The sequence below is a fragment of the Schistocerca cancellata genome, chromosome 3 (assembly GCF_023864275.1).
Source record: "Schistocerca cancellata isolate TAMUIC-IGC-003103 chromosome 3, iqSchCanc2.1, whole genome shotgun sequence".
Classification (NCBI taxonomy): domain Eukaryota; kingdom Metazoa; phylum Arthropoda; class Insecta; order Orthoptera; family Acrididae; genus Schistocerca; species Schistocerca cancellata.
In genome coordinates, this window is record NC_064628.1 from 787,746,320 (window position 1) to 787,773,581 (window position 27,262).

General features: G+C 40.9%; 1 protein-coding gene across 1 annotated transcript in view; it reads right to left on the bottom strand.

Annotated features, from left to right (window-relative positions):
* The window catches only part of LOC126175840 (endothelin-converting enzyme homolog), a 625,659-nt gene that overhangs the window by 34,221 nt on the left and 564,176 nt on the right, over positions 1–27,262 (bottom strand). The window contains exons 12-14 of the mRNA XM_049922841.1: positions 24,237–24,350; positions 7,595–7,862; positions 4,684–4,779 (exon numbers count right to left, since the gene is read on the bottom strand). Of these exons, the coding sequence (XP_049778798.1) occupies positions 4,684–4,779; positions 7,595–7,862; positions 24,237–24,350 (478 nt within the window). The remainder of the gene's footprint in view (positions 1–4,683; positions 4,780–7,594; positions 7,863–24,236; positions 24,351–27,262) is intronic.

A 27,262-nucleotide genomic window follows, 5' to 3' on the forward strand; every position in this document is an offset into this window, starting at 1 on the left:
TTAACAGCCAAACTAAGTTAATAATTGGCTGCTTCTACCAACCCCCAGACTCCGATGATATAGTTGCTGAACAGTTCAGAGAAAATTTGAGTCTCATAACAAATAAATATCACACTCATATGGTTATAGTTGGTGGGGACTTCAACCCTCCCTCGATATGTTGGCAAAAATACTTGTTCAAAACCGGTGGTAGGCAGAAAATATCTTCCGAGATTGTCCTAAATGCTTTCTCTTAAAATTATTTCGAGCAGTTAGTCCACTAACCCACGCAAATTGTAAATGGTTGCGAAAACACACTTGACCTCTTAGCCACAAACAATCCAGAGCAAATAGAGAGCATCATGACTGATACAGGGATTAGTGATCACAAGGTCGTTGTAGCTAGGCTCAATACCGTTTCTTCGAAATCCACCAGAAACAAATGCAAAATAATTTTATTTAAAAAAAGCGGATAAAGCGTACTAGATGCCTTCCTAAGAGACAATCTCCATTCCTTCTGAACTGACTATGCAAACGTAGACAAGATGTGTCTCAAATTCAAAGATATAGTAGCAACAGCAATTGAGAGATTCATACCTCATAAATTGGTAAGAGATGGAACTGATCCCCCATGGTACACAAAACAGGTCCGAACACTGTTGCAGAGGCAATGGAAAAAGCATGCAAAGTTCAGAAGAACGCGAAATCCCGAAGCTTGGCTACAATTTACAGACGCGCGAAATTTGGCACGGACTTCAATGTGAGATGCCTTTAATAGGTTCCACAACAAAACGTTGTCTCGAAATTTGGTAGAAAATCCGAAGAAATTCTGGTCATGTGTAAAGTACACAGCAAGACGCAGTCAATACCTTCGCTGCGCAGTGCCGATGGTACTGTTACCGACGACTGTGCCGCTAAAGCGGAGTTATTGAACGCAGTTTTCCGAAATTCCTTCACCAGGGAAGATGAACGGAATATTCTAGAATTTGAAACATGAACAGCTGCTAACATGAGTTTCTTAGAAGTAGATATGTTAGGGGTTGCGAAGCAACTCAAATCGCTTGATACGGGCGAGTCTTCAGGTCCAGATTGTATACCGATTAGGTTCCTTTCAGATTACGCTGATACAATAGCTCCCTACTTAGCAATCATATACAACTACTTGCTCACCGATAGATCTGTACCTACAGATTGGAAAATTGCGCAGGTCGCACCAGTGTTTCAGAAGGGTAGTAGGAGTAATCCATCGAACTACAGATCTATATCATTGTCGTCGGTTTGCCGTAGGGTTTTGGAGCATATACTGTATTCAAACATTTTGAATCACCTCGAAGGAAACGATCTATTGATACGTAATCAGTATGGTTTCAGAAAACATCGGTCTTGTGCAACACAGCTAGCTCTTTATTCGCATGAAGTAATGGCCGCTATCGACAGGGGATCTCAAGTTGATTCCATATTTCTAGATTTCCGGAAAGCTTTTGACACCGTTCCTCACAAGCGACTTCTAATCAAGCTGTGGGCCTATAAGGTATCGTCTCAGTTGTGCGACTGTATTCGTGATTTCCTGTCAGGAAGGTCGCAGTTCGTAGTAATAGGCAGCAAATCATCGACTAAAACTGAAGTGATATCAGGTGTTCCCCAGGGAAGCGTTCTGGGACCTTGCTGTTCCTGATCTATATAAATGACCTGGGTGACAATCTGAGCAGTTCTCTTAGGTTGTTCGCAGATGATGCTGTAATTTACTGTCTAGTAAGGTCATCCAAAAAAAGGTCATCCGAAGACCAGTATCAGTTGCAAAGCGATTTAGAAAAGATTGCTGTATGGTGTGGCAGGTGGCAGTTGATGCTAAATAATGAAAAGTGTGAGGTGATCCACATGAGTTCCAAAAGAAATCCGTTGAAATTTGATTACTCGATAAATAGTACAATTCTCAAGGCTGTCAATTCAACTAAGTAACTGGGTGTTAAAATTACGAACTTCAGTTGGAAAGACCACATAGATAATATTGTGGGGAAGGTGAGCCAAAGGTTGTGTTTCATTGGCAGAAGACTTAGAAGATGCAACAAGTCCACTAAAGAGACAGCTTACACTACACTCGTTCGTCCTCTGTTAAAATATTGCTGTGCGGTGTGGGGTCCTTACCAGGTGGGATTGACGGAGGACATCGAAAGGGTGCAAAAAAGGGCAGCTCATTTTGTATTATCACGTAATAGGGGAGAGAGTGCGGCAGATACGATACGCGAGTTGGGATGGAAGTCATTAAAGCAAAGACGTTTTTCGGCGCGGCGAGATCTATTTACAAAATTTCAGTCACCAACTTTCTCTTCCGAATGCGAAAATATTTTGTTGAGCCCAACCTACATAGGTAGGAATGATCATCAAAATAAAATAAGAGAAATCAGAGCTCGAACAGAAAGGTTTAGGTGTTCATTTTTCCCGCGCGCTGTTTGGGAGTGGAATGATAGAGAGATAGTATGATTGTGGTTCAATGAACCCTCTGCCAAGCACTTAAATGTGAATTGCAGATTAATCATGTAGATGTAGATGTAGAATGTTCAATGAGGCAGTTTACACCTCAGAGTCACCTGCTGCCACCGATTTATTGCCTGAGCAGTCTATATCCATTGTGTCTGAGGGTCTGACGAGATCTAGGTACTCAGCAGACGCCAAAATCTCCACAACATCCTCAGATGCAGAGCTTGTACATAGTGCTGGTGCGGGTGCCACCGCAATTTCCTTGGTCTTAAGGGTTTTCTTTTTGGATTTCTGTCACTGCTCCTCGGGTTTCTTTGGTTGGGAGGACTTCACTGGCTCAGTCTCCGGGACTGAGGATGAGCGTGAAGCCCTACAACCAGCTGCTTTTGGGCTCTTCAGCCACTGGTGGGTGTCATTTTTCCCACTAGCAGAAACCTGGGAAGGGAGTGACCCAAGGGACCCCTTCCCAGCGAGTGAAGCCAAAGAAGACTTATGCTTCTCTGGCTTAGAAGTGGGGACGGGCGTTCCCAATGGTTGGGGGGGTGTTGCTCCCAAAGTATGTGGTGCAGGAGCAACAGGGATGGAAATGCCCCCCACCTTCAAGGGGCAGGTGTAGTCTTCTGACTCTGAGAGGTGACTGGGGTTGGCAAAGCTGGTGGTGCCAGAACTGTTGTAGCGGTGGCATAAGATGATGTCATACGCACAGGACGCAGGCGTTCAAATTTTCTCTTAGCCTCAGTGTAGGTCAGTCGGTCCAGGATCTTGTACTCCATGATTTTCCTTTCTTTCTGTAGAATCCTGCAGTCTGGCGAGCAAGCTGAATGGTGCTCTCCGCAGTTGACACAGATGGGAGGCGGGGCACATGGTGTATTGGGATGTGATGGGCATCCGCAATCTCGAGATGTGATGCTGGAAGTACAGCAGGAAGACATACAGCTGAACTTCCAGCACTTAAGTGCCGAATTGGGGGAGGGATATAGGGCTTTACATCACAGCAGTAGACCATCACCTTGACGTTCTTGGGCAATGTATCACCCTCAAAGGCCAAGATGAAGGCACCAGTGGCAACCTGATTATCCCCGCTGGACACGCAGGACGAAATGTAGACCTCGCGCTCTAAATTGGTGCGCAGCTCGTTGTCAGGTTGCAAAAGCAGGTCCCTGTGAAATATGATACCCTGGACCATATTTAAGCTTTTATGGGGCGTGATGGTTACAGAAATATCCCCCACCTTGTCACAAGTGGATAATGCCCGTGACAGGGCAGAGGATGCTGTTGTGATCAAGACACCAAGATCTCATTTCGGACAAGCCCTCCACCTCCCCAAACTTGTCCTCTAAATGCTCAACAAGAAACTGAGGCTTCTTTGTCATGAAAGATTCCCCATCAGCTCTCGAACATACAAGATACCGGGGCAAATAAGATCCGCTGCCATCCTTAGCCTGATATTCCTCCCATGGTGTGGCCAGGGAGGGGAACGATTTGGAGTCATACTTCAGTGCACTGAATTGAGCTCGTGAATGCTTAGAGACTGCTGGTGTTTCACCAATAGCAAGAGATGATGGACTACGCTTCATCGCATGCCATCTGCCCTGATGCCACCCACTCCGACCAGGGGCCCTCCCCGTGGGTGCCACCCAGCCGCAGCAAAGGCCACCTGGCAGGATGGCCATTGCTGAGAGTCCCGATGCCCCAGGGGGATGGGCATCTATCCCTTGGCAAATGTGGAGAGTTAACGGTGCAGGCATCAGCAGAGAGATCCCTGTGTGGTCAGGGGGCTACAACCAACAGGGTACAAGGTGGCCCCACCACAACAGACTGGCTACCGTGCTGGATATCAGGTGCAAAGAAGTCCATGGTCATTGTCAATGTAGAATGCGACACTGCATAGTGCTTGGTGGAAAACGCACCCAGGAAGATGTCCTTGCCCAAGAGATGGAGAATGGGCAGGACTGCAATGTGACGATGAAAAAGTGGGCTAAAGATCTCAATGCACGATGGATACAATGCACCATGTAAGGCACCCTTCCACAATTGGCTCGTTCTTTGGAAAGATTTTGGATAATGCAGGTCAAACCCTACCGGGGACCATCACATAAGCCCGAAACATGTGAGACTCCTTTTAGTCGCCTCTTAAGACAGGCAGGAATACCTCGGGCCTATTCTAATCCCCAGACCCACAGGGGGAAAAACAGTTATGAATACAGAAAAAGTTTTTCTGCTTACCTGAGCATAGGACACAAAAAATAACTGTTCACTTTCATAATCCTCCAAAGCTGGCTGATGGATATGAGGATCCTTGGATGTAATTTCAGTTAAAGCCTGTAATTAAAAAAGTAAGCAAAGATTACACACTAAAAGGGTACAATTTCATAACTGAATGGATGTCAAACATTATTTCACTTAATGTTTTAGCTATTACATTACAAAAGATCAGTCACATAATTCACAAATATATCTTTGAAGTACTTCTCAAAAAAAAAAAAAAAAAAAAAAAATCTGACAAAATGTATAAATGGCAATTACAAAGAAACTGCATAGACTTATGACTACAATGGGCCCTGCACAAGATACTCATATAAAGATAGCATGAATGAACCATTTTGCAATTTTACTTTTGAAATACTAATAGGATATGATTCCTGATTAATAAAGGCTGCTGTTTTCAATAAACCAGAACTGAAGCTTTACAAGATTCACTTATTTACCAGACCAGTAATATTTTGCGTTTCTGTCATTTTTACCTGCTTTCATGAATCATATGCACAACTGTGCATGGGAACTGCTTTCATCAGTGAGGTAAAACTGTACTCAACCTGAAGGTTGGTTTAAGCAGTACAGTGCTTTGCTAGGAATTACTATGATGTGAAGTTGTGCTTGAATGTAGGTGTTTGTAATAATAGTTCATAACTGAAATATTGACATTATGCATACAGGGTGTTCAGAAATTCCCATTACAAACTTCTTGGGCTTGCAGAGGGGACTGAGTAAACAATATTTTGAATTGGAACCCATGTTCAGAAATGTACCATTTCCAAGATATAGCTGTCTGAAAACATGTTTGCTCGGTAGGTATGCAACAAGGTGGTTATAGTGGGAGGGAGGGGGGGGGGCACGTGCTTATGTCAAATTGGCTGATGTCATTTGACATCTGTCCTACCTCTCTGACCTGGTTCAAGCTCCACTGACATGTGAGTGTTAGGGCAATGTGGTTGAGTACATGTTTGCAGAATACACCAACATGATCCTTCTGTATGGTGAAGCTCATGATAAAGGAAAAACTGCTTGCAGCGTATATCAAGATTGTTATCCACAACATCTGATTCCATCAAACACCCTTTTTGCCAAAATTACACAACCTTAATGAGTGGAACTGAAGAACAAGTCATGTGCCAGGTCACATGTAATAAATTATCCATAAAAGTGGTTGTGTTACCAACAGTTTTCAAATGGCTGTAGCACAAAAACAGTATGTTTCTGGAAATGGGTTCAAATTCAAAATATTATCTACACAATCCTGTCTGCAAGTCCTAGAAGTTTATAATGACTATTTCTGTACTCCCTGCATACATCAGCAAGGTAATTTATCTTCAAATTATAGGCCAATATTAAACTGAAAGTCTTTTTTAACATTAAATATGTAAACAGTGTTATTTAATAGTGGTCCAATATTCACAAAATGTAGGTGGAGTAAAAAGAGTTGCTAACTTGAAATTACTTCAAACATAGTTATATTGTCAAAAGGAAAAATTACTGCTGGCATTTTACAGCAACAGAAATAGTCCTAGGTCCAGACGTAAATGCTTTAATATTATTGCTTTAGAGTGACAGTAGTCAACATGGTCCCACTGGTGGGCATTCCAATTTTCAAGACTGGCAGTAGGTGACAGGGATTTAAAAAACATTTTCATCAGATTTTCATATAATTTTGCCATTAAGTATTTGGTGATTAATTTTTATTATATACTTTCATTTGCAGTAAATCTGCTTTATAAATTTTAAAAAATAAAATTACTTCCCTGTTGTAGAAATCACCACACTGTGGAACCAATGGGTGGTTAGAAAATTTTGCTACTACCAGAGACACAAAACTGGGTGGTAGGTAAAAAACTTTACCTTTGTTTTATAGGATGGTAAAACAGTCAAACAATTCATTACTTGGGGGGAGAAAATAATTGAATTAATGTCTTAGTGCCCATATTCACCTGATATATTATCTAACTACTTTTTTTGTTCTCTTATATCAAACAAAGAATTCACAAACAGCAATTTTCATCACCTCAAGAAACTGCTGAATTTTTCCAAAACCATTTTGTGGTACTAACATCCAAGTAGAAAAAAATGTTTTCAGAAGCATTTCAACACATCCGAAAGTCTCTATATTTTAATGACCGGTATTACGAGAAAGAATAAAAACATTCTGAGAAACAATAAAACAATTTTTTTCAAAAAATGCTTTTCTTTTGTTGTTTTTCTAAAAGCTTGAAATAGTGGCCTTTGTATAGAAAACACTGGACACACACACACACACACACACACACACACACACACACACACACACACACACAAGGCTTCAGGAATTACCTAGGCCCATAAAAAGGTTATATGACGGATTTTTATGAAAAATATGCATATCTAAAGAATAGCAAGACACTATCTGCATAGTCTTTAAAAAAAATATTTTGAGCAAAATTTAACAGCATAGTTACATTACTTTTTAAAAAATCTTTAAATGTTTACGTTTATAGACAGCTCGAATTCTATATGCAACAAGAAAAGTTTACAGGAAAAAAGGAGAAGAAGGAAAAAGAAATGTGTGATCTATAGAAAAACTGTAGGTGCAATTTTAATACATCAGGAAGGGTGCCAAAGAATTAGCCAGAATCTGTAAGCCACAATTTCTGTTCTTGCAGATGGATAAAAGCTGAAGTTACTTTTTGCTTGAAGTACAGGAAATACCTGTTCAGTACATTAATCTTTCTACAATTTGACATAACAATTTATGAGGCATTCACTTTAATTAAAATTTTCACATACACTAAAAGAAATAGCATTAATGCTGCGCAGTACAATTCCCAAAAATGCTCAGCTCACTTTTCAATGAATGACAGTTAGACCACATAATAAAAATACATACTTTGAAAGCACTTCTCACAGCAGAAACTTCAATGGTTGTTGTCAGGGCTGTTCTATTGGCAAGCATATCATCAGCACCTGCAACTTGTGCAGAAACTTTCATCACACAGGCAACTGGATCGGCCACTGCCTGCACAAGTTGATCCACTTCAGGATTGTATGGCAGCAACAGAGACCCTCCAGCTGTGTGGAGAGCTCCCCAGGGAGAGATGACACCCCACACTATTCCACGAGATATCTGCACTCCCAGTCGGCCATAGAGAACAGACCTGCAATACACAAAGAGGTAATATGGAACATATTGTGATACATATCGTTATACTCTGAAACAGTGGATCAAATTTGTCTCCATGTAATGGGTAAATTCCACATAGTCAAACAGGTCAGTTATTCAGATGATTGTGAAGAATATATTTTGGGATGGGGGGAGGTGGGAGTGCACATTTCACAACAATGAAGTCTTGAGGAATCACTATGATGAGCTAAAAGTTATTAAAATTGGCAAAACATTTAAGAATGTATTTTAAGACAGTCATGTTCAAAAACATTTGGTAAAAAAAGTAAAGGTATTTAAAACAACAAAAATGAGGGACCCAGGAATTACTGTACGCGATATAAACTTTTTATTGTCAGTCTTGTAACAAAATCAGCCACTTTCAAGTAATATCCTCAAATAGTGACACAAACATTTTTTCCTGTAGTGACATGATTCCTGGAGTGAATTATTTCAGGAAGGCTTTAGTCCTCTAACCAACTTCACGTAGATCTCATCTGTGCTTTGAAAACTACGTCCTTTAAACACAATTCTGAATTTGAGGCACAGGACAAGTCAACTGCAAAAATTTAGGAGAACAGGCTCTATAGTTGTGCAATGCTTTGCTGTGTCACTGTGTATCAGAAGCAACGCATTAACTGCTACACTGTCATGATGCAACACTCTTTCTACCCAAAGGCTCTCATAAATTCATTAACATAGTTCTTTGTTTCCCATATGGCCACACAATATCCACTGTTAATACACTATGGTATTCCAATTTAAGACCACAACAAATGGCACCGTAGCATTGGATTGACACTTACATTTCTTTTTGTGTGTGTGTGTGTGTGTGTGTGTGTGTGTGTGTGTGTAAGGAAACGCTTTCCCAGCCCATTGTGAGAACTTCATCTTTGTTTTCATGTGGTAGCTGTAGACCTATGTCTCATCTCCTGTCACTTTGTTCTTCAGGAAGATATCATCAGCATTTGCATTTTCAAGTTTCTCTTGACTGACAGTGAAGTTATTCTCTGGTCATTTGTTCTTCACCAACTGATGCATGAAGTTTACAACAACATGGTTCGTGTGATGCTTGTCCTTTAAAATTGCATGGCATTATTCTAAACTGGTGTCACCTTTATCAGCAACCTCTTGGACCACTGACTGATAATTTCTATGGATCATCATACAAACATTCGACTCATGGTAATTATGTTCCACTTTTATCAACATGATTAACCACTTTTAGTAACACACGAGTCATTAAGTCCTCTCTTTATGCTTGTTACCATTAAGTATTTCCTTAGTTTCCAGCACATTTTTATATGGATACTTTCATCTTCCCATTCCTTCATCATATTACCACACACTTCACATGTTTGTTTCCTACAATGGGTAAGGAAACAAGTTAACACATAAAAATATCACAAACAACAATATGTTGTCATAACTTGTTGCTAGGAATGCCCAGCATTCAGCACTAAACTAACTGTAGTGGATGGTGTATTGTATCAAATGATCCTCCTCACTTCTCCCTGTCAAACGTGTGTAGCCAACTAATCTCTACACTGAGATCCTCCCTGAGAAAAATCTCAGACAATATACGAGGGTTGCCCAGAAAGTAATGCACTGCATCTTTTTCCTTCAAGAATTCTTTACTGAATATAATGAGAATAACACACACAAAAGAATGGTGTTTTACCTACATACCCAATTTTTCCATATAATCTCCATCCCGCTCTATAGCCTTCCTACAGGGCAAAATAAGGGCTTGTATGCCCTGTCAGTACTAATCCTTGTTGTGGTGATGGAGCCAGTGCTTCATTGTGTGAATCACCTCATCATCCTCAAAAGTCTTCCATGAATGGCATCCTTTAATGGCCCAAACAAGTGGAAATCCAAGGGAGCTAGGTCAGGTATGACAGCTGCGGATGGTCTCCCCGACTGCTGTAGATTGTAGAGCTCCACCGAACTGCCTTCTGATAACCTTACCCTCTGTGCCCAGCAACTAACTGTACTTCTGTTGACAGCAGGTGCTCCATAGACTTTGCACAAGTTTCTTTCTCTGCAGTGAGAAATTCAATGATGGTACTTTGCTTTTTTATGTACGTCACTTACAGGTGCCATTTTGACACTGTACTGCAGCTACACTATCTATCTGAAGTAATGGACACTTTGCTTGCTCACTCAAGAGACTTCAAATAATACATACATAATGTTTTGCTTTTGTAACACACTGTTTTTGGCTGAGAGAAAAAAAAGTGTTGCATTACTTTCTGGGTAACCCTTGTACAACGGTTTAAAAAACATGTCATGCTCATTACAGTTAGCTAAATTTGAGGACAGGTTCCCCTTTAAATTTTCAGTAAGGTTTACTGAAATATGTATACGACAAGCACCACTAGCTAGCAAGTCTCCTGGCTGAGGTAAAAAAGTCACACATAAAAGGATAATTCTTTGTATGGAACATCTAAATAGAAGTTTTCAACTACAATGATCTGTTATCCTTCATTTCCAGTCACTCTTTCTCTGGCAGACGCATATTTCTTTGGAGTTGGTTTCAAAGCAATGGCACTTTGTTCAGCTTACATGCTTGCTTATTTTCTCAGATTCCTATATAAAAATGGTACCCAGCATAACAACCTGTCTGTCCCTACTTTGGAGCTTTCATGGATGTTTTGATGCAATTTGCCTTCAGCACAGCATGCAGCTGTGCACTAAATACTATGGAAGCAGATACAGAAGATATACAGGATGGTCAGAAAAGTCTGAAACACATATAGGGACATTGCAGGGCAGGTTGTACTAAGACATATAAATATTAAGAAAAAAATTCGATACACTAGGCTGTTTCTGAGTTATTTAGCACTGAAGTTAGCCAATCGGGTTGGCACATGCACAAATTCAAGTTTCAGTTAACCAAACAAAGCACTCATTGGGCAACACCGACCCTGGAAGGCCGCATGAATGGGAGCACACAATGCTCCAATTGGCTAATTTTAATGCTAAATGACTCAGAAACGGTGCAATGTATCGAATTTTTTTCTTAATATTTGTTTCATTACAACTTTTCCTGCAACATTCCTACGAGTGTTTCAGATATTTTCTGATTACCCTGTATTATACATACTCTGAAGTCAGTGATGTGCTAACATTAGCCTGGATTCTCATTAATTTGGCTTTTTGGTTGATTGGATTCATGTTGTGAATTCTTTGCACTGCCATGTCCTTGTACCTCCAAGTTTGCCCCTGACTGTTCTTTCAGACTCTCTTCTCAACTGTTAGGTCAACACTTGGTGTTTATCACAGGCGATCACTGAGACTGTAAATCAGAGTGGCCACTTCAAGACCCTAAAAAAGTAGAACTTTCAGAGCTGCATGCACTACTATGGTCAGCAAACACAGTGGCATTTGCCCATTTACAGTTCAATTAATGACATAAGCACATCGGGCAGTTGTATGCAACATAGATAGCTAACATACAGGGGTTAACGTGTAGATGTCATATTGTGTGTTAACAATATAGTACCTCCTACGCAGACTATCTAATTTTCATTGTACTGGTGCAGCTAGTGCCAGACAGGGCACTATAGATCAAAACATTAGCAAATTCAAATCTGATGTTAGAAGAGGTAGCACAAATCGCAGAATCTGAGGTGTTGACTGCTGCAGTGCAATATGTGTTCTCAGATTATTGGCATGTGGCAACAGCAGGAGAGGTCTCCAACGGCAGCAATTCAGGCTTTAGTGACCATGCTGTTGAGCCAATTGGTCAAGCATGTTGGCAGTGGGGTTCTCCTGTGTCCCAGCACCAGTTGGCTACAATTGTGGGGGACTTCTCTTGATCCCTGCAGTGCGAGTCATCTGCTGAGTTCACGGCAAGCACAGAGAACCTTATATGTCATATTTGTCCCTGTGGGCACAGCTGTCTTGCCCAGATTGCTGGTTGTTACATGAGAGGAGACACTGTCCCTATTTCTTTCCAACTTGTCACGCCTGCTATATGCCAGAATATTTAGCAGCTATGTGCAGGAAATGACGGTGAGCAGTTCCATGGAACACAGTAGCCTCAGCTGGGTAAATCAACTTAGTTACTGACAGCACTCGCAGCGCACCAAGTAGTATCTCATAGTGGGCGTGGATTCTCTTGTGGAGACAACTGTTAAGTCACAGCCAAACACAGAAAAGTGGACACCAGGTCACACTTATGGTTCTTGATTCACATTTGGCAGAAAATATTTTCAGCCTTGATGCTTTCATTCTTTTTGGATTTGAAGTAATTCATAAAGTTAACCTCACCTCTTAGGTAGACCATTTCAGAGCTTGGAGGCATTGCCGCAGTCGGTTGATCAACTTTTTGAACGAGTCTGGGCCCACGTAACATTGAAACCACCAGCAGTTCCTAAGTTTTGTCGAGTGTGCACCGTGCCATTTGCTATGTGGGATATAGTGAAGGTGGAATTTGACTGACGGCAGAAGCTTGGAGTGGTGTCACAGGTTTCATCAAGTTCATCATGGTTGTGATACGGGAACTTTGTGACATTTTTCACGCACTCAAGCAATTAACAGAGTGAAAAATATATGTTCAGCCCATGCCCCATGAGAGGAGTTGCTGGCTAAGTTGGCCAGTGGACAGTATTTTTCCAAAATTTGTCCTCAATGAGTCATACTTGCAGTTTCTGTTGGACGCAAAGTCTCAGCAGATTTTAGTATTAAATACGTTTTGCGATGTACCAGTTTAACCGTCTGCCATTTCGGATAGCTTCAGCTCCAGGAATATTTCAGTGTTTTCACAAACACTTATCAAAGAAATTCTGTGCTGCGTCAACTATTTGGACAACATTTGGGTTAATTGCACCATGAGAGAACAGCATTTGCAAAATTTGCAGGCCGTTTTTCAGTGAGGGTTAGACAATGCAGCTTCTTGTGCTTCTAGATTGCAGTAGTTTGGGCATGTGTTAAATACGGACAGTATCAAACAAATGGCAGAGTGTATTGCAGCAACAGAAGATTTGCTAGCTCCTTAGAATATTAAGGAGTTACATTCTTTTTAGGAAAAGTAAATTACTGCAAGAAATTCATTCTTCAGTCTGTTCACCTTTGTCGTCCTTTCAATCCATTTTTTCAAGAAAGGAGAGAAGTTAGTGTGGTTGGAGGCAAATGGGTTGGCACTCCAGCAATTGAAAAAACACTTTCACTCTGTGTTTGGCTGCTCTCAACCACCTAAAAAAGCCATTGAATCTGACCATTAAAGCTTCTAAATGCACCTTTGGTGCTGTGTTCTCACACAGAAATTTTGATGGTTTGGAGTAGCTTACTGCATTTGCCTCCTAGACCTTGCCAGCAGCACACAGAATTTACCCTCAGATTGAGAAGGAGGCAGTCGTAATAATATATATTGAGTAAAATAGTTCCACATTTTCTTGTATGGAACATAGTTCCACCGTCTTACACACTGTAAGTCATTCATCTCACTGTCTGGACCCTGGCCCAAGCTCCCGAACAGAATGGCACAGCATCTACAGCAGTTGTCATTTCCGAGTACTTATTCCTTTGAAATTCACTACAGGCCACCTCACAGCATGCAAAGGCAGACACCTTGCCTTTCCTGACAAGACTTCCCAGAGCGGAAAGTCATGCCTGCTCAAAGCAAGAATCCATTCTCACACAGAGTAATTCAGGCGATCCAGCCAGGATGATCAGGATATTTTGCTGCATGGTCAGACTCAGAACACCAGATGTACGAGGGCATTTCGAAAAGTAAAGATACAATGGCCCGCAGTCCTTAAATAGAACATTTATTTAGAAAATGTCAGTTACAGCTTATTAACTGGATTATTTGTTATTTTTCGACATAATCACCCTCGTTATCCAAACATTTGTTAAGTTGGTGCACAAGCTTTTGTATCCCACAGTCATAAAAGGTTGCCGCCTGTTGTCGGAACCACATTTCAACTTCATCTTTGATCTCTTCATCGTCGTGGAATGATTTTCCACTAAGATGTGACTTCAGGTAACGGAAGACATGGAAGTTGGTGGGCGCAAGGTACGGGCTGTATGGCGGATGGTCCAATACGTCCCATTTGAATTGTTTGAGTAGTGCTTTGGTTATGAGTGCTGTGTGAGACCGAGCATTGTCATGAAGCAAGCGGACTCCACTTGTCAGCATTCCCCTGCGTTTGTTTTTAATTGCCCTTCGAAGACGTTTCAAAGTCTGGCAATATGCAGCAGCATTAATTGTCATTCCAGGAGGCATAAATTCCAACAGAAGAATGCCTTGTCTGTCCCAAAAAAACAGAAGCCATGATTTTCTTCGCTGAAATCGATGTTTTGCATTTCTTGGCTTTTGGTGAATTCGAATGGCACCACTGCATTGATTGTTGCTTGGATTTAGGTGTATGGTGATAAACCCACGTCTCGTCACCTGTCACAGTGTGATCAAGGAACTCATCACCTGCTTCAGCATAGCGTGTGAGGAAGTCGAATGCAAAGCCCATCCTTTTCTTTTTGTGTTCTTCCGTTAACAGTTTTGGAACCCAGCATGCACACCTTTCCTGTACCATAACTTGACAGTCACAACGTCATAAAGAGTTGTCATTGATATGTCCGGTATGATCTGATCCAATTCTTTCAATGTGAGACGTCTATTTGCACGAATTGCTTTGTCTGTTCTCCGAAGAAGGGCATCAAAGATCACAGATGGCCAACCTGTTCTTTGTTTGTCATGAACATTGGTCCTACCTTCAGAGAAATGATGACACCATTTCGTTACATTTTGTCAAGTCATAATGTTTCCATAAACAGAAACAATTTCTTTGTGAATATCCGCTGGTCACTGACCTTTTGTATGAAGAAAACGTATGATGGAGCGCACTTCGCATTTGGCAGGATTCTGAATCAGCGCAGCCATTTTAAACACGACCTACTCCAACCAGAAGCAACGTTCAACTGCCGAACGACTGCGAGGAGAAAGCTAACAGTTCAAGGTTAACACCAGTGTTGCCAACTTGCTCGCCAAAACTCTTCTGTTTCTCTGGCGGACGGTATATCTTTACTTTCCGAAATACCCTCGTATTTAAAACTTTGTAATAGGCTCAGCATTGCAGAAGATCAGAATTGCAGAGTTGTTAGCCCAATGTTGTCATGACAATACATTCTGCAGATGTTGTATGTGTTCCAGTGGGGGATGTCAGGCATGAAACCACAGGCACGGTGACATGTCTATAGGCCATCAATTGATTCCACCATCGCTCACACAGTGCTTGCCTTTTCAACATGTGCTCAGACCCAGGTGGCCCAGCCACAAAAACTTTCTCCATGACCTGTACCTGTGCATGCATGAGACTGGATGCATGTGGACTGCAACAGTCCCATCATGGGGACCACGTGGCTGTTGATGATACATGCCTTGTCTGACTTCCTGTGTTGCTGATTTGTCCTCCAGGTTGTCACACACTACAGTTTGGGTATACCCACTATTTTTGCTATTGAGGACATGCTGCACATCCTAGTCTTACACTATAGTTGCCAGTTCACATCAGAGGATTTTGAGTGTTCTGCTGCCAAAATGAAATTTAGCACCTGAGGTCACACCATGCTGTTGGGCATCAAACACAAAGGTTGTGCGGCTGGCAGACACACCATTGGGCATCAAACATAGAGGTCATGTGGTTGGTCAGGATATCACAACTAAAGAATTCAGTCCCAGTGGTACCTAGAGAGGACTCCCTCTCCAGTTGTTTGACATCTTATCAAGCAACTTCAATCAATTGAGACTTCAGTCTGGCTGAGGTACTGCACAGGTCTCTGCCATGCAGTACCTTCAAACTTTTACGCCTGGTGCCACACACCACTGGCCTGCAGGTTGTGCCATGGTATCACCCAGGTTCTGCCATCTGGGTGCACATGTTCAGGCAGACACCAGGATGTATGCAAGGCATCATGGAGGGACATAAGGAGCACAACTTTATATAACTGTTTTACGTCAGCAGCTTCCAACAAGCCATGTGAACCAGCTGCACGCACGTAAAGCTGAGCAGCACACAACACAAATTAGGCACACAGGAACACTTAGCACAGACAGAAGAAACCAAATAAGGTATGGGCACCCTTGAAGAGAAAGGGAGTTGGAAAGCAAACACTTTTAGTCATCCAGGCAATGTATGAAAAAAGCTCTAGTTGTGTGCAGATACCAGTTGGGAGAACTGAATGATTTAAGAATGTTATGGGACTAAGACTATGAAGTCTGATATCACCACTACTATTTATAATGGTGATGGGTGAAATAGTCAAAGAGATGAAAGAATCCCATAGGGGAAGGGGGATGAAGCTGTTACTATTTGCTGATGATATTGTGGTGTGGGGAACTAGGAGTAAGGAGATACAAAACCAAACAGGCATCCTAAATGATAAGGTCGAAAAATATGGAATGAAATTTAGTATGGAGAAAAGCAAGGAATGCTCATTTGGAGAGAGAAATTAGCAAAATAATACAACAGAGTAGTACATTTTACCAGTGTGAGAGGAGCTCGGTGTGGGAAAGGAAAGTCCCAATGAGGTTCAAGATGGTGTTACACAAGACATACTTCACACCCATTCTAATTTACGGCTCAGAGGCTTGGACTATGACTAGAAGAGAGGAGAGTAGGATACCATCCAGTGAAATGAGGTTTCTGAGAAGTATGCTAGGGAAGGTGAGGAGAGACAGAGTGAAAAATGAAGGAAAGTGGAGTGGAGAAGTTGACTGAGAAAATTGAAAAGAATAGATTAAAATGGTCTGGGCATGTGAAGAGGATGAGAGAGGGAAGAATACCAAGAAGAATGACGGAGTTCAAGACTAAGGGCAAGAGGCCAAGAGGAAGACCGAGAATAAGACGGATTGATACAATAAAGATGAGTTTAATGAGGAGAAATCAGCTATGGAACCAAACTGTGGCAGAAGAATGGTGGAAAGACAGAGTTAAGTGATGAAGTACAATTGATACACCAACCTGACCAGATGTTGGATAGAGGGGAAATGAAGATGATGATGATCATGAGGAATCATCTGCTTTAAGATAGACCAGGGACATGAATGACTCTAATTTCCCAAGTGGCCAATCTAATTCCCTAATGGTGCACCTTATCCATTACTTTTAAGTGCACTGGTCTAACAAATCCATAAACAATAATGGACTGCATATAGGTACAGCAAACTAGAGCAACATATAAACTAGAGCAAAATAATTTAATGTTCTCTTTATCTACCTCAGTTCAGGTACATCTAAACGCTTGACACATATAATTAAAAATAATAAATATTGCCATTAACTGTACAGCCTATCTTGTGGAGCAGCAGTTAACATCGCAGGTGAGTGTGCTACAGATAGCTGGATGAAATTTGTTATGCAGTATTTATCATTCGTCGAAGGTTCTTGATATAGCTTATATTTGTAACTTCTGGAATATTTGATGTCTGCATAAATACCAGCATCATGGTACATTTGATGTTTGATTAAATAGTTTCACTCTCTGTTCAGGAGTTTAGTTCTGTTGTGGCTATATTTGGTGTTCATAATATATATGAACTCTGAGTGGTAAATGCTGTACTTAACAGAGAACCCTACATTCAAATTTGGAATTGATTGTGGTTTTGACATGACACTGTGCAGTGGAGATGCCAGGAACTTCAAAACATCTATATCACCATTGCCCCATTTTGGCAATGTAACAGCCATTGCCTACATGGAAAGGAACTGGAATAAAGCAGTACATTGTTCCTAAGATCTATATATTCACAACAGGGATGGATTTGAAAACAGCATGAAGTCAGCTGCACATCAGGCGTCCATCAGTGCTTTCAAGAGTCACTGGTCAGGGTGCTACGGAATGGCTGAAATGGTTAAATTGAGTTGCCAAATATAACAGGTGAGATGACACGATGTGTTTGGCAAATGTGTACTTTTACTTGGATGGCACAGCCAAGCAGCGATCCAAGAACAACAAAGAGAAGCTCAATAGCTGGGACAAATTCTAGGCCAAACTGAAGAAAACACTTGGCAACACTCCACATCAAATCTGTGTAGCAGTACAGCATCCAATGTCACTGGGAAATGACACAGTTGTAAATACAGAATGTTTTGGCTCTATGCCAAATTGTGAATCTGAATATCTACATCAACCTGGCTTCTCTGCAGATCACACTTACATGCCTGGCAGAAGCTGAAAACATTTCTCACTTGAAAGGAATCAAAGAAGACATGGACCAAGCCAAGATATGTGTGTAAGGACAAGCAAACCAATCCCACAAGGGCAGCTTAGTGTCATCACCAAAGAATCATAATCTGTTACGACAGAAGACAACACAGTGAAGGAAGCAACTATCGAACCATCAACAGATTCTTGCTTGACCAAGGAACAATATCTGCGAGTGGTAACCATTCTCTGTATCAGTTTTCAGATGCTTTGAAATCCAGAGTGCAGAAATACAGACCAAGTGGCCATGGCACACCACCATATCAACTCTGGTGATAATCCATCTATTAGCCAGCACTCATATAGAATATTGCTGGCTGAATGACAGATAAACTGTGAGGGAGTGCAGAATATGTAGCAAGATGAAATCACTGAACCTTCAGAGTACTTGGTCCTCTCCTGCGGTCCTTGTGCACAATAACAACAATGCTGTTTGTGTGCCACCTATTGAAGACTGACCAAAATCATGAGGAAAAGATGTCAATCCATTGCAGTGCACTGATGACACCATAGACTGCTGTAAGGAGCAAAGTATTTCTCAACTATGGACATGCACACAGACTACAGGGAAAAAGAGTGCCTTGATAACTCCTGATGGTCTCTATGAGTTAAAAATTATGCAATTTGAACTGTGTAACTCTTCAGCCATCTTCAAACATCTGATGGACAGAGAGCTTCAAAACATTAAATGGACAAAGTGTCTTTACTATCTGAATGAGATTTCTGTTTTTTCAAAGACATTCAAAGAACATCTAAGCCACTTCACAACCAAGCTCAAGTGTGTTCACACTGCAGGCCTACGTCTGAATCATAAAAAGTGCCTCTTCATAAACAAGAAATAAGAATCTCAGGGTATCTATTGGATGGCAATTAAGTCTGTCACATTCCAGAGAAAATAAGAGAAGTAACTGTTTTTCTGACCATCATGTGAGGTCTTCTGTACCAAGGCACATCCCTTGCAAGAACTAGTGGAGGAAGACGCAAAATTTTCCTGGAACAAGATGCAAGAAAGATCTTTCCTTGTCCTTAAGGAGACACTAATGACTTCTCCTTGTAAACTGAGAATGCCCTAGTGCATATTCAGAGAGATGCTGACAACTTAATAGCTTATGCCTCAAAAGTACTCTCTAAGTTTGAGATGAACTGCTGTACAACTGAGAAAGAGTGCTTTGCAGTTGTTTGGGTTCTCAACACATTCCAGCTATATTTATTTTTGCATCATTCACCACTGTGATGGACCACTATTCTCTGTGCTGACTGACTAGCCTGAAGGATCCATCAGGTCGATTGACGAGATGGACCTGAGGCTTTACGAGTACGATGTCACAGCGGTATACAAAAACCAGATGCAAACACAAGGACATCGACTGCCTTTCAAAGAATCATTGAATGAGGATTCTATAAATGAAATCTCTGTAATCCCCGCAATAAATGACATTGGTACTGAGCAGAGGGAAGATCCAGCACTACTGAAAACCACAGGGGCATTGAAGGAGGAGGAAACAACCAAAGGAGAATTCCAATTAATAAATGAAGCATTGTGTATGAGGAACTATGATTCAATGAGGCACTAATGATTGCTCATCATCCAAGCTCATTTATGACCCCCTCTCATGAAGTATTTCCATAACACTCCAATTTCTGGTCACTTGGAATTCCTGAGGACACTTAACAGAATCAGATGCAGGAATCCGTGACCAGGCCTCTACCTGTCCATTAGACACTGCATGAGTCAATGCAAGGAATGCCCATGATGGAAGCACATGCCACAATTTCCTCTGGAGCTTCTGGGATCAATCCCACCTGCAGCAGTTACATCAAACAAATTGGAATCTACCTTTGTGGGAGATTCACAAAGTCAACAAATGGGAACTGGTGGATAACAGTCTCCATTGACTATCTCACCTGCTATGCTGTCACCAACACTATGCCAATTGGTGAAACTCTGGATATTGCAAAGTTCTTTGAAGGAGACATTGTTTTGAAGCACAGAGCACCATGTGTAACTTCATCGACACCTTCCAACTATCCACAGATGAACAGCCTCACAGAATGCTTTTATAAGACATTGGCAAATATGCTCTTGATGTGCACTGATGTCAGAAAGAGGGATTGGGATACAATACTGTCGACTGTGACATTTGCACACAACATTTCGAAGCAAGACACTGCAGGATTCAAATCCAAGGCAGAGACTGATGAAGTATACACTACTACTGTTTCAACACATCACCTGGACTGATGATGCAAGGCAGCTGACTTGTCATACGAACCCTGGATGCCCAGGAGAAAGTAAGTTAGTTAGTTACATGGATCATTTTGCATGACAGAATGTAATGATGCGGAATGGGTCATTTTACATTCACACTGCTAATAATTTGTAAATACAGTTACAAGGAAACTGATGCTGATGTGAGTTAATAATTCCTACCTACCACCTTTTACACATTACAGTAATATGATATTCTTCAACGGAACAAAAGGAGTTGTCAAGGAAAAACTTACTCAGTTTGTCATCAGATTTTACTTTGCTTTCTGTCAGACATTTTACATCACTGGGTAAGTAATAAAAAATTTTTGTTGCAGCATTATGCACCCCTTTTTGTACTAAAGACAACCTTAATGTGGAGTAATGAGTGTCATGTTTCCTTATGGTAATGTAATAATGTCCTTTGTTGTTCCTTTTGAACTGTAGTGGATTACTTACACACACACACACACACACACACACACACACACACACACACAAAAAAAAACCTTCATGAAGGAATAAAAATACTGTAAGCAGTAGTCAGAATGCCCAGCTCCTTAAACAGATGTCTACAAGATTATCGTGGGTGAGCACCACACATTATTCTTCAGCACATTTTTGTGCAACAAAGACTTCTTTCCTTAAAGATGAGTTACCCCATAACATTATTACATTTGACATTATTGAATGAAAATACGTAAAATTGGTCAACTTACTGATTTCTCTCTTCCAAAGATTTTACAATGATTCTAAGTGCAAATGTGGCTGAACTAAATTGTTTTACGAGTTTCAAAATGTGTTTTCTCCATTTAAATCCTCATTAATACAGACGCCTAAGAATTTCAAAGTTTCCGTCTTCTTTATTATTTCCTCACCATGTATTATGCTTACCATTGGTGTAGTACCTCTAGATATGCAGACTGAATCTGTTGTGTCTTTTTAAAACTGAAGGTGAGACCATTTGCAGAAAACCAGTCAGTGATACTTTTAATAACTTTGTTTACCATATCTTCTGTTTCTGTATGTATACTTGGATTGATTACAATACTAGTATTATCTGCAAAATGAACTAATTCTGCTTGTTGTATACTAGATGGAAGATCATTTACATATATGAGGAACAGTAATGGACCTAAGATTGAACCTTGAGGAACACCAAACATGATTTCTCCCCAGTCAGAATTATGTCCCTGGACTACATTGCTTGAATTATGAAGCACAACTTTCTGCATTCTTTTGGTTAGACATGACATTATCCATTGGTTGGCTATACCATCAATCCCATACACATTAATTTATCTATGAGAATACTATGATTCACACAGTCAAGTGCGTTAGGGAGGTCACAGAAAATAACAACTGGCCCCATTTTATTATTTAATGCTTGTAAAATCCAGTGAGAGAACGTGTAAATGCCATTCCCAGTAGAGCAATCCTTCTGAAGCTCAAACTGTTATTAGCTAAGGATATAATTGTTGCTAAGGTGAGATACTATTCTAGAATACATCATCCTCTAAAAAATTTTGGAAAATTATGTCAGCAATAAAACAGGTGGTAGTTATTGAAACATCTGTCATATCGCCATTCTTAAAGAGGGGTATAACAATGGTATATTTCAGTCTCTCTGGAGTCTCTCTTGAGTTGGTGATGCATTATGTATTTCAGATAACGGGCTTATTACAGGAGAACAGATTTTTAGTACTCTATAGGAAACATCATAAAAATTGGATGAACTTTTATTTTTGATAGTATGTATGCTTTTCTTAATTTCAGAATCAGAAGTTGATGATACATTCATATGACTGAATTTTATGAAGACTGCATTTTCAACATACTGCTGTGACTCATCATTTATAGCCCTTCCATTCAGTTCAATAGTGATGTCTTGTTCACTGCATTCCATATGATTGTAAGCCTGTTGTCAGGAGTACTGATTTCTGACTTAATGTGCATGTTCTCTGACTTTTTTTTAATAATGTTTTTTGTAATTTTGAGTAGTTTTTGTAGTGTGCAACTACTCCAGGATCCCAACTTGTTCTCGTCTTTTTATCAATTAAGGCCCTGCCATCTTTATCAACCCATGTTGGAAAATTAATTACTGATACCAAATTTTAGGATCCAAATAAGGTTTCCAGATCAGCTTTCCTATCAGAATCCTTTAAAAAAATCTACACTGAAATCACCACAGAGTATTAACTGCTTGCTGCTGTCCAACAAATAACACTGAACAGAATCCAGATTCCTCATAAATAGTTCAAAATTTCCAGTGGGGATCTACATACAGTTACAATTAAAAGTGAACTATTTTTCAGCACTAATTCACAAGCATAAACTTCTATGTGCTGATCACTATAAAATCTACTTGTCTCAATGTTTTTGAAGTTATGCTCTGTCTTAATGTATGTAACAACTTCTTCCCTTTTCCTATGTTATTTCTATGTATAATCTTTTATATGTAGCTTATCTAATCTTGTGGTTAATTGCACCAGTGCAGAAAGTGGGGCTATTGGAAAAGCCACTTTGAGCCATATTGTATCCTTCTTTGCCTGTAGGTCATCACATATGAAGTCAAGAACAAGGACCACTCATCAACAAGACAAAAAGCGCAGATGCGTCACCCATGTCCTCTATATGAAGCACAACAGTCCAGAGGTGCAGATCAATGACGGGTCCAAGGAAACTGAAGACCCATTCAGCAACTGCAAAGCTTCAGCAGGAGGGGCTACCATCAGTGCTCATCATAGGGAAGAGAATGTAACAACAGGACCATAATGCAAGGATCTGGCTACACCACTGTACTGAAATTCTACCAGCTGACTTTGTGAAATGACGTATTATGTTCACGAATTCATGCTATGATCTCTTTAGTAAAAGGCAGTACTTTGTTCTCACCATTCATAAAGCTGTGTGATTTTCTGCAGTTGGTCTGCACATGAGCGTCCACAATAATGTGCATAACTCACTTATTGCAGACTGCCATTCCTCACTGCTACAGGTGGAATTCCAAAGTAAACAGGAAACTTGAGTATGGATGAATCAACAGAATGGTAAATTGTGCTACTGGTGTATTTCATTTGGTCCTGCAAATCATTGGAAAGTTGTTGCTTACTACCAGACTTCCCACATTGCAATGCAAGGCAGGTGAGCACAATGCACAATTAACAGCAGAGAGCAAATCCTGCATTGGAATTTTACTGTGTGGTTTGATTCCTGACTGTATGATTTTTGACATATAGACCCACATGGTCAATAACTGCATAACCAAATTGCACATTCCATTTGTTAGAGTCCTCTTCATCACCAATTCCACTTAAGAATTGTCATTAGTGTCCCTTTTCATTTATATATCACAATTTTGTTTATATGCTGTAATGGTCCCATACCCCATTCAGTCACAATCATCATCTCATTTTATTATTTCTTTCATTTCCCTGCAGCAGTATGCTAAGCAAAGAATGCACGTGCACGCTAAGCAAAAAATGCGTGTGCACCACAAGAGAGGGGGAGCAATAAAAAGCAAGAAAATGGAACGATATAGGAAGTTGAAAACAACCGAAAGAGATTCATCCAGTTAACAATATATAATTAATGATAAGTAGTAAACAGAAAATTGCTTCTATGATTTTCGCATATACTTTACTTGAATTTTCAGGTCCTGCAGATAACAATAAATTAATCTCTGACTACTACAGACATGGAGTATTACCTAAAGTATGCCCTGGCAATTATGTTTGATACCTGTCAACTATGTTTATCACTATGGAAAGCACAAACAACCTGCTTGTCATGAGCTTTACCATTCACCCCTTTCAAGGCACATTATTACAAAAGGCACATTATTACGATCATGTTTATGTCATCACAATCATGATTATTTTAATGCATCTTTAGCAAATCTATTCTTACTTTGGATAAGCTGCACTGAAATAAGGTTCCATAAGGCGTCGTTGGGGGATAACAATTTTGTTTTCCGTGGGTATATATGTAACGTCAGCTGAAGATGCCATGATTTCAAGCCACCTGAAACAATAAAAGTATATCATTCAAATAAAACCAGGAACAGAGAAATAAATTTAAAAAAACATTTTATTAAGTTGTTACCAAAGACGCATTTTAATTTATTTTGTTATGCTGTCATTTCAAGCGAACATTTGTACATTGGTTTTTGGAAGTAAATCATGAATAATACCATTAAAAATGTCAGAGGAATATCAAAATTGTATGAATGGAAGTACTCGTTCATCTAAAATCTGTCATTTTTTAATGATTCAGAACCTCCTACTCCAGAAGCACCTCTTATTCCAGGCCTGCACAAGCTTATTGTATCCCCTCAGAGACCAGTCCACCTGTGAAAGCAGCAATCTCACATGTCAACTCCGCTGCAAACACTACACAGCATTTTACTATGGGATTACCACCAATAAGCTGTCCACCAAGACGAATGGCTACTGACAAGCTGTTCTCAAGAACAAAGTTGACCACTTGGTGGCACACCATGCAGCTGAGCAGAACATGCTTAATTTGAATGACTGCTTTACAACCCACGCCATATGGAGAGTTCCCTCCACAACAAGTTCTCCGAGTTGCACAGATGAGAGTGACATAATCGTCCTGGCCTCAATCTCAGGTAACCCACTGTCCCTGCACCCTCAACCCAACAGTTTTTGCTTCATCTGTCCTGTAAGCCCCTCCCAATTCATGTTGCCTTCAGTGTGTGAAACTTCCCACCAGCCTCAACAATCTTGCCAGCCCTTATATCTGCCACCTCTCCCTTTCACATTCCTAGCCAGGAACTGGCCGTCTCCGTCCAAGCTGTGTGACTGTGTGTACATGCATGTATGTGTGTGTGTGTGTGTGTGTGTGTGTGTGTGTGTGTGTGTGTGTGTCTGTCTTTTATTTTACTCTAGCTCATCAATGGATAACTCTGAAAGTTAGCAAGTCTTCTTTCTTTTGTATGCTCCTATCCACAACTCGACACTTCTGCTTTTCGGTAATGTGACGTAAACTTGTTGGTTAAAACACATATTACAAACTGGCGCAACAGTTATATTTGTGTGTTCTATTTCCTATAGCATGCTGTAACATATTGCAAACGAGTGCCACGATACTACCAACAGAAACTGCATGTGTTAAATTCTTAACAAAGCTCACCTAAAAATCGTTTGTTGATTTGCCTTTGAAACAAACAATGCAGGATGCTCAGTGAAACAGATAAAAGTTGTTCTCAATATTATGAAAAGGAAAGTTGCTACTCACCATATAGCAGAGATGCTGAGTTGCAGATACCCATAACAAAAAGACTGTCACAAATAAAGCTTTCGCCATTAAGGCCTTCGTCAACAATAGATGTAGACACACACACACACACACACACATACACACACATGCACGCACAAATCCAACTCACACAAAGACTGCAGTCACAGGCAAATGAAACCACACTACAAGCAGCAGCACCAGTGCATGATCGGAGTGGTGATTGGGTGTGGGTAAGGAGGAATCTGGTGTGGGAAGGGCAATGGCTAGTATGTGGTGGGGGTGGCAGAAACTGAAGCACTGCAGGTTAGACGGAGGGCAGCAGCAATTGGGGGAGGGGGAAGTAGTGGAAAAGGAGAGAAGTAAAAAGACTTGAGTATGATGGTGGAATGATGACAGCGTAGTGCTGGAATGGGAACAAGTAAGAGGCTGGATGGATGAGGACAGTAACTAATGAAGGTTGAGGGGAGGGGGGTTACGGGAACATAGGATGTATTGCAGAGAAAGTATCCACCAGGGCAATTCAGAAAAACTGGTGTTGGTGGGAAGGATCAATATGGCACAGTGAATCAGTCACTGAAATGAAGGGTGTCATGTTTGAAGCATGTTCAGCAACAGGGTGGTCCACTTGGTGGCATTCATGTGGACAGACAGCTTATTGGTTGTCATGCCCACATTGAATGCAGCACAGTGGTTGCAGCTTAGCTTGGTTTGTAGATCACACGACTGGTTTCACAGATAGTCCTGCCTTTGATTGGCTAGGAGTGTTCATGACCGGACCGGAGTATGTGGTGGTAGGAGGATGTATGGGACGGGTCTTGCATCTAGATCTATTACAGGGGTATGAGCCATGAGATAAGGGGTTGGGAGTGGGAGTTGCGTAGGGATGTAGGTTCGGTGGTTGGCAGAATATCACTGTGGGAGGGGGGGAAGACCAGAAAGATAAGGCACGGGTGACTTGCTTTTGTACTAGGTTGGGAGGATAATTATGGTGTGTTAAGAATTCAGTGAGACCTTCAGTATATTTCGAGAGGGAACACTCGTCACTGCAGATGTGATGACCACAGGTGGCTAGGCTGTATGGAAGGAACTTCTTGGTACGGACCGGGTGGCAGCTGTTGAAGTGGATGTATTGCTGGTGTTTAGTAGATTTGTTATGCACTGAAGTACTGATGTAGTCATTTTTGAGGTGGAGGTCAAAATCTAAGACGGTGGCCTCTCGGACTGAGTAGGACCAGGTGAAGCAAATGAGAGAAAAGTTGTTGAGGTTCTGGAGAAATGTGGGTAGGGTGTCCTCACCCTCGATCCAGATTGCAAAGATGTCATCAATGAATCAAAACCAGGTGAGGGGTTTAGGATTCTAGCTGATTAGGAAGGATTCCTCTAGATGGCCCATGAACAGGTTGACACAGGATGATGCCATGTGGGTGCACATAGCCATAGCTTGGATTTGTTTGTAGGTACTGCCTTCAAAGGAGAAATAATTGTGCATGAGAATATAGATGGTCATGCCAAGTAGGAAGGAGCTTGTTGGTTTGGAAGCCATTGGGCATTGGGAAAGGTAGTATTCAATAGCTGTAAGGGTATGGGCATTAGGAATGTCAGTGTAAAAGGAGGTGGCATCAGTAGTGACTGGCAGGGCACCGTGTGGTAAAGGGACAGGAACTGTCGAGAGT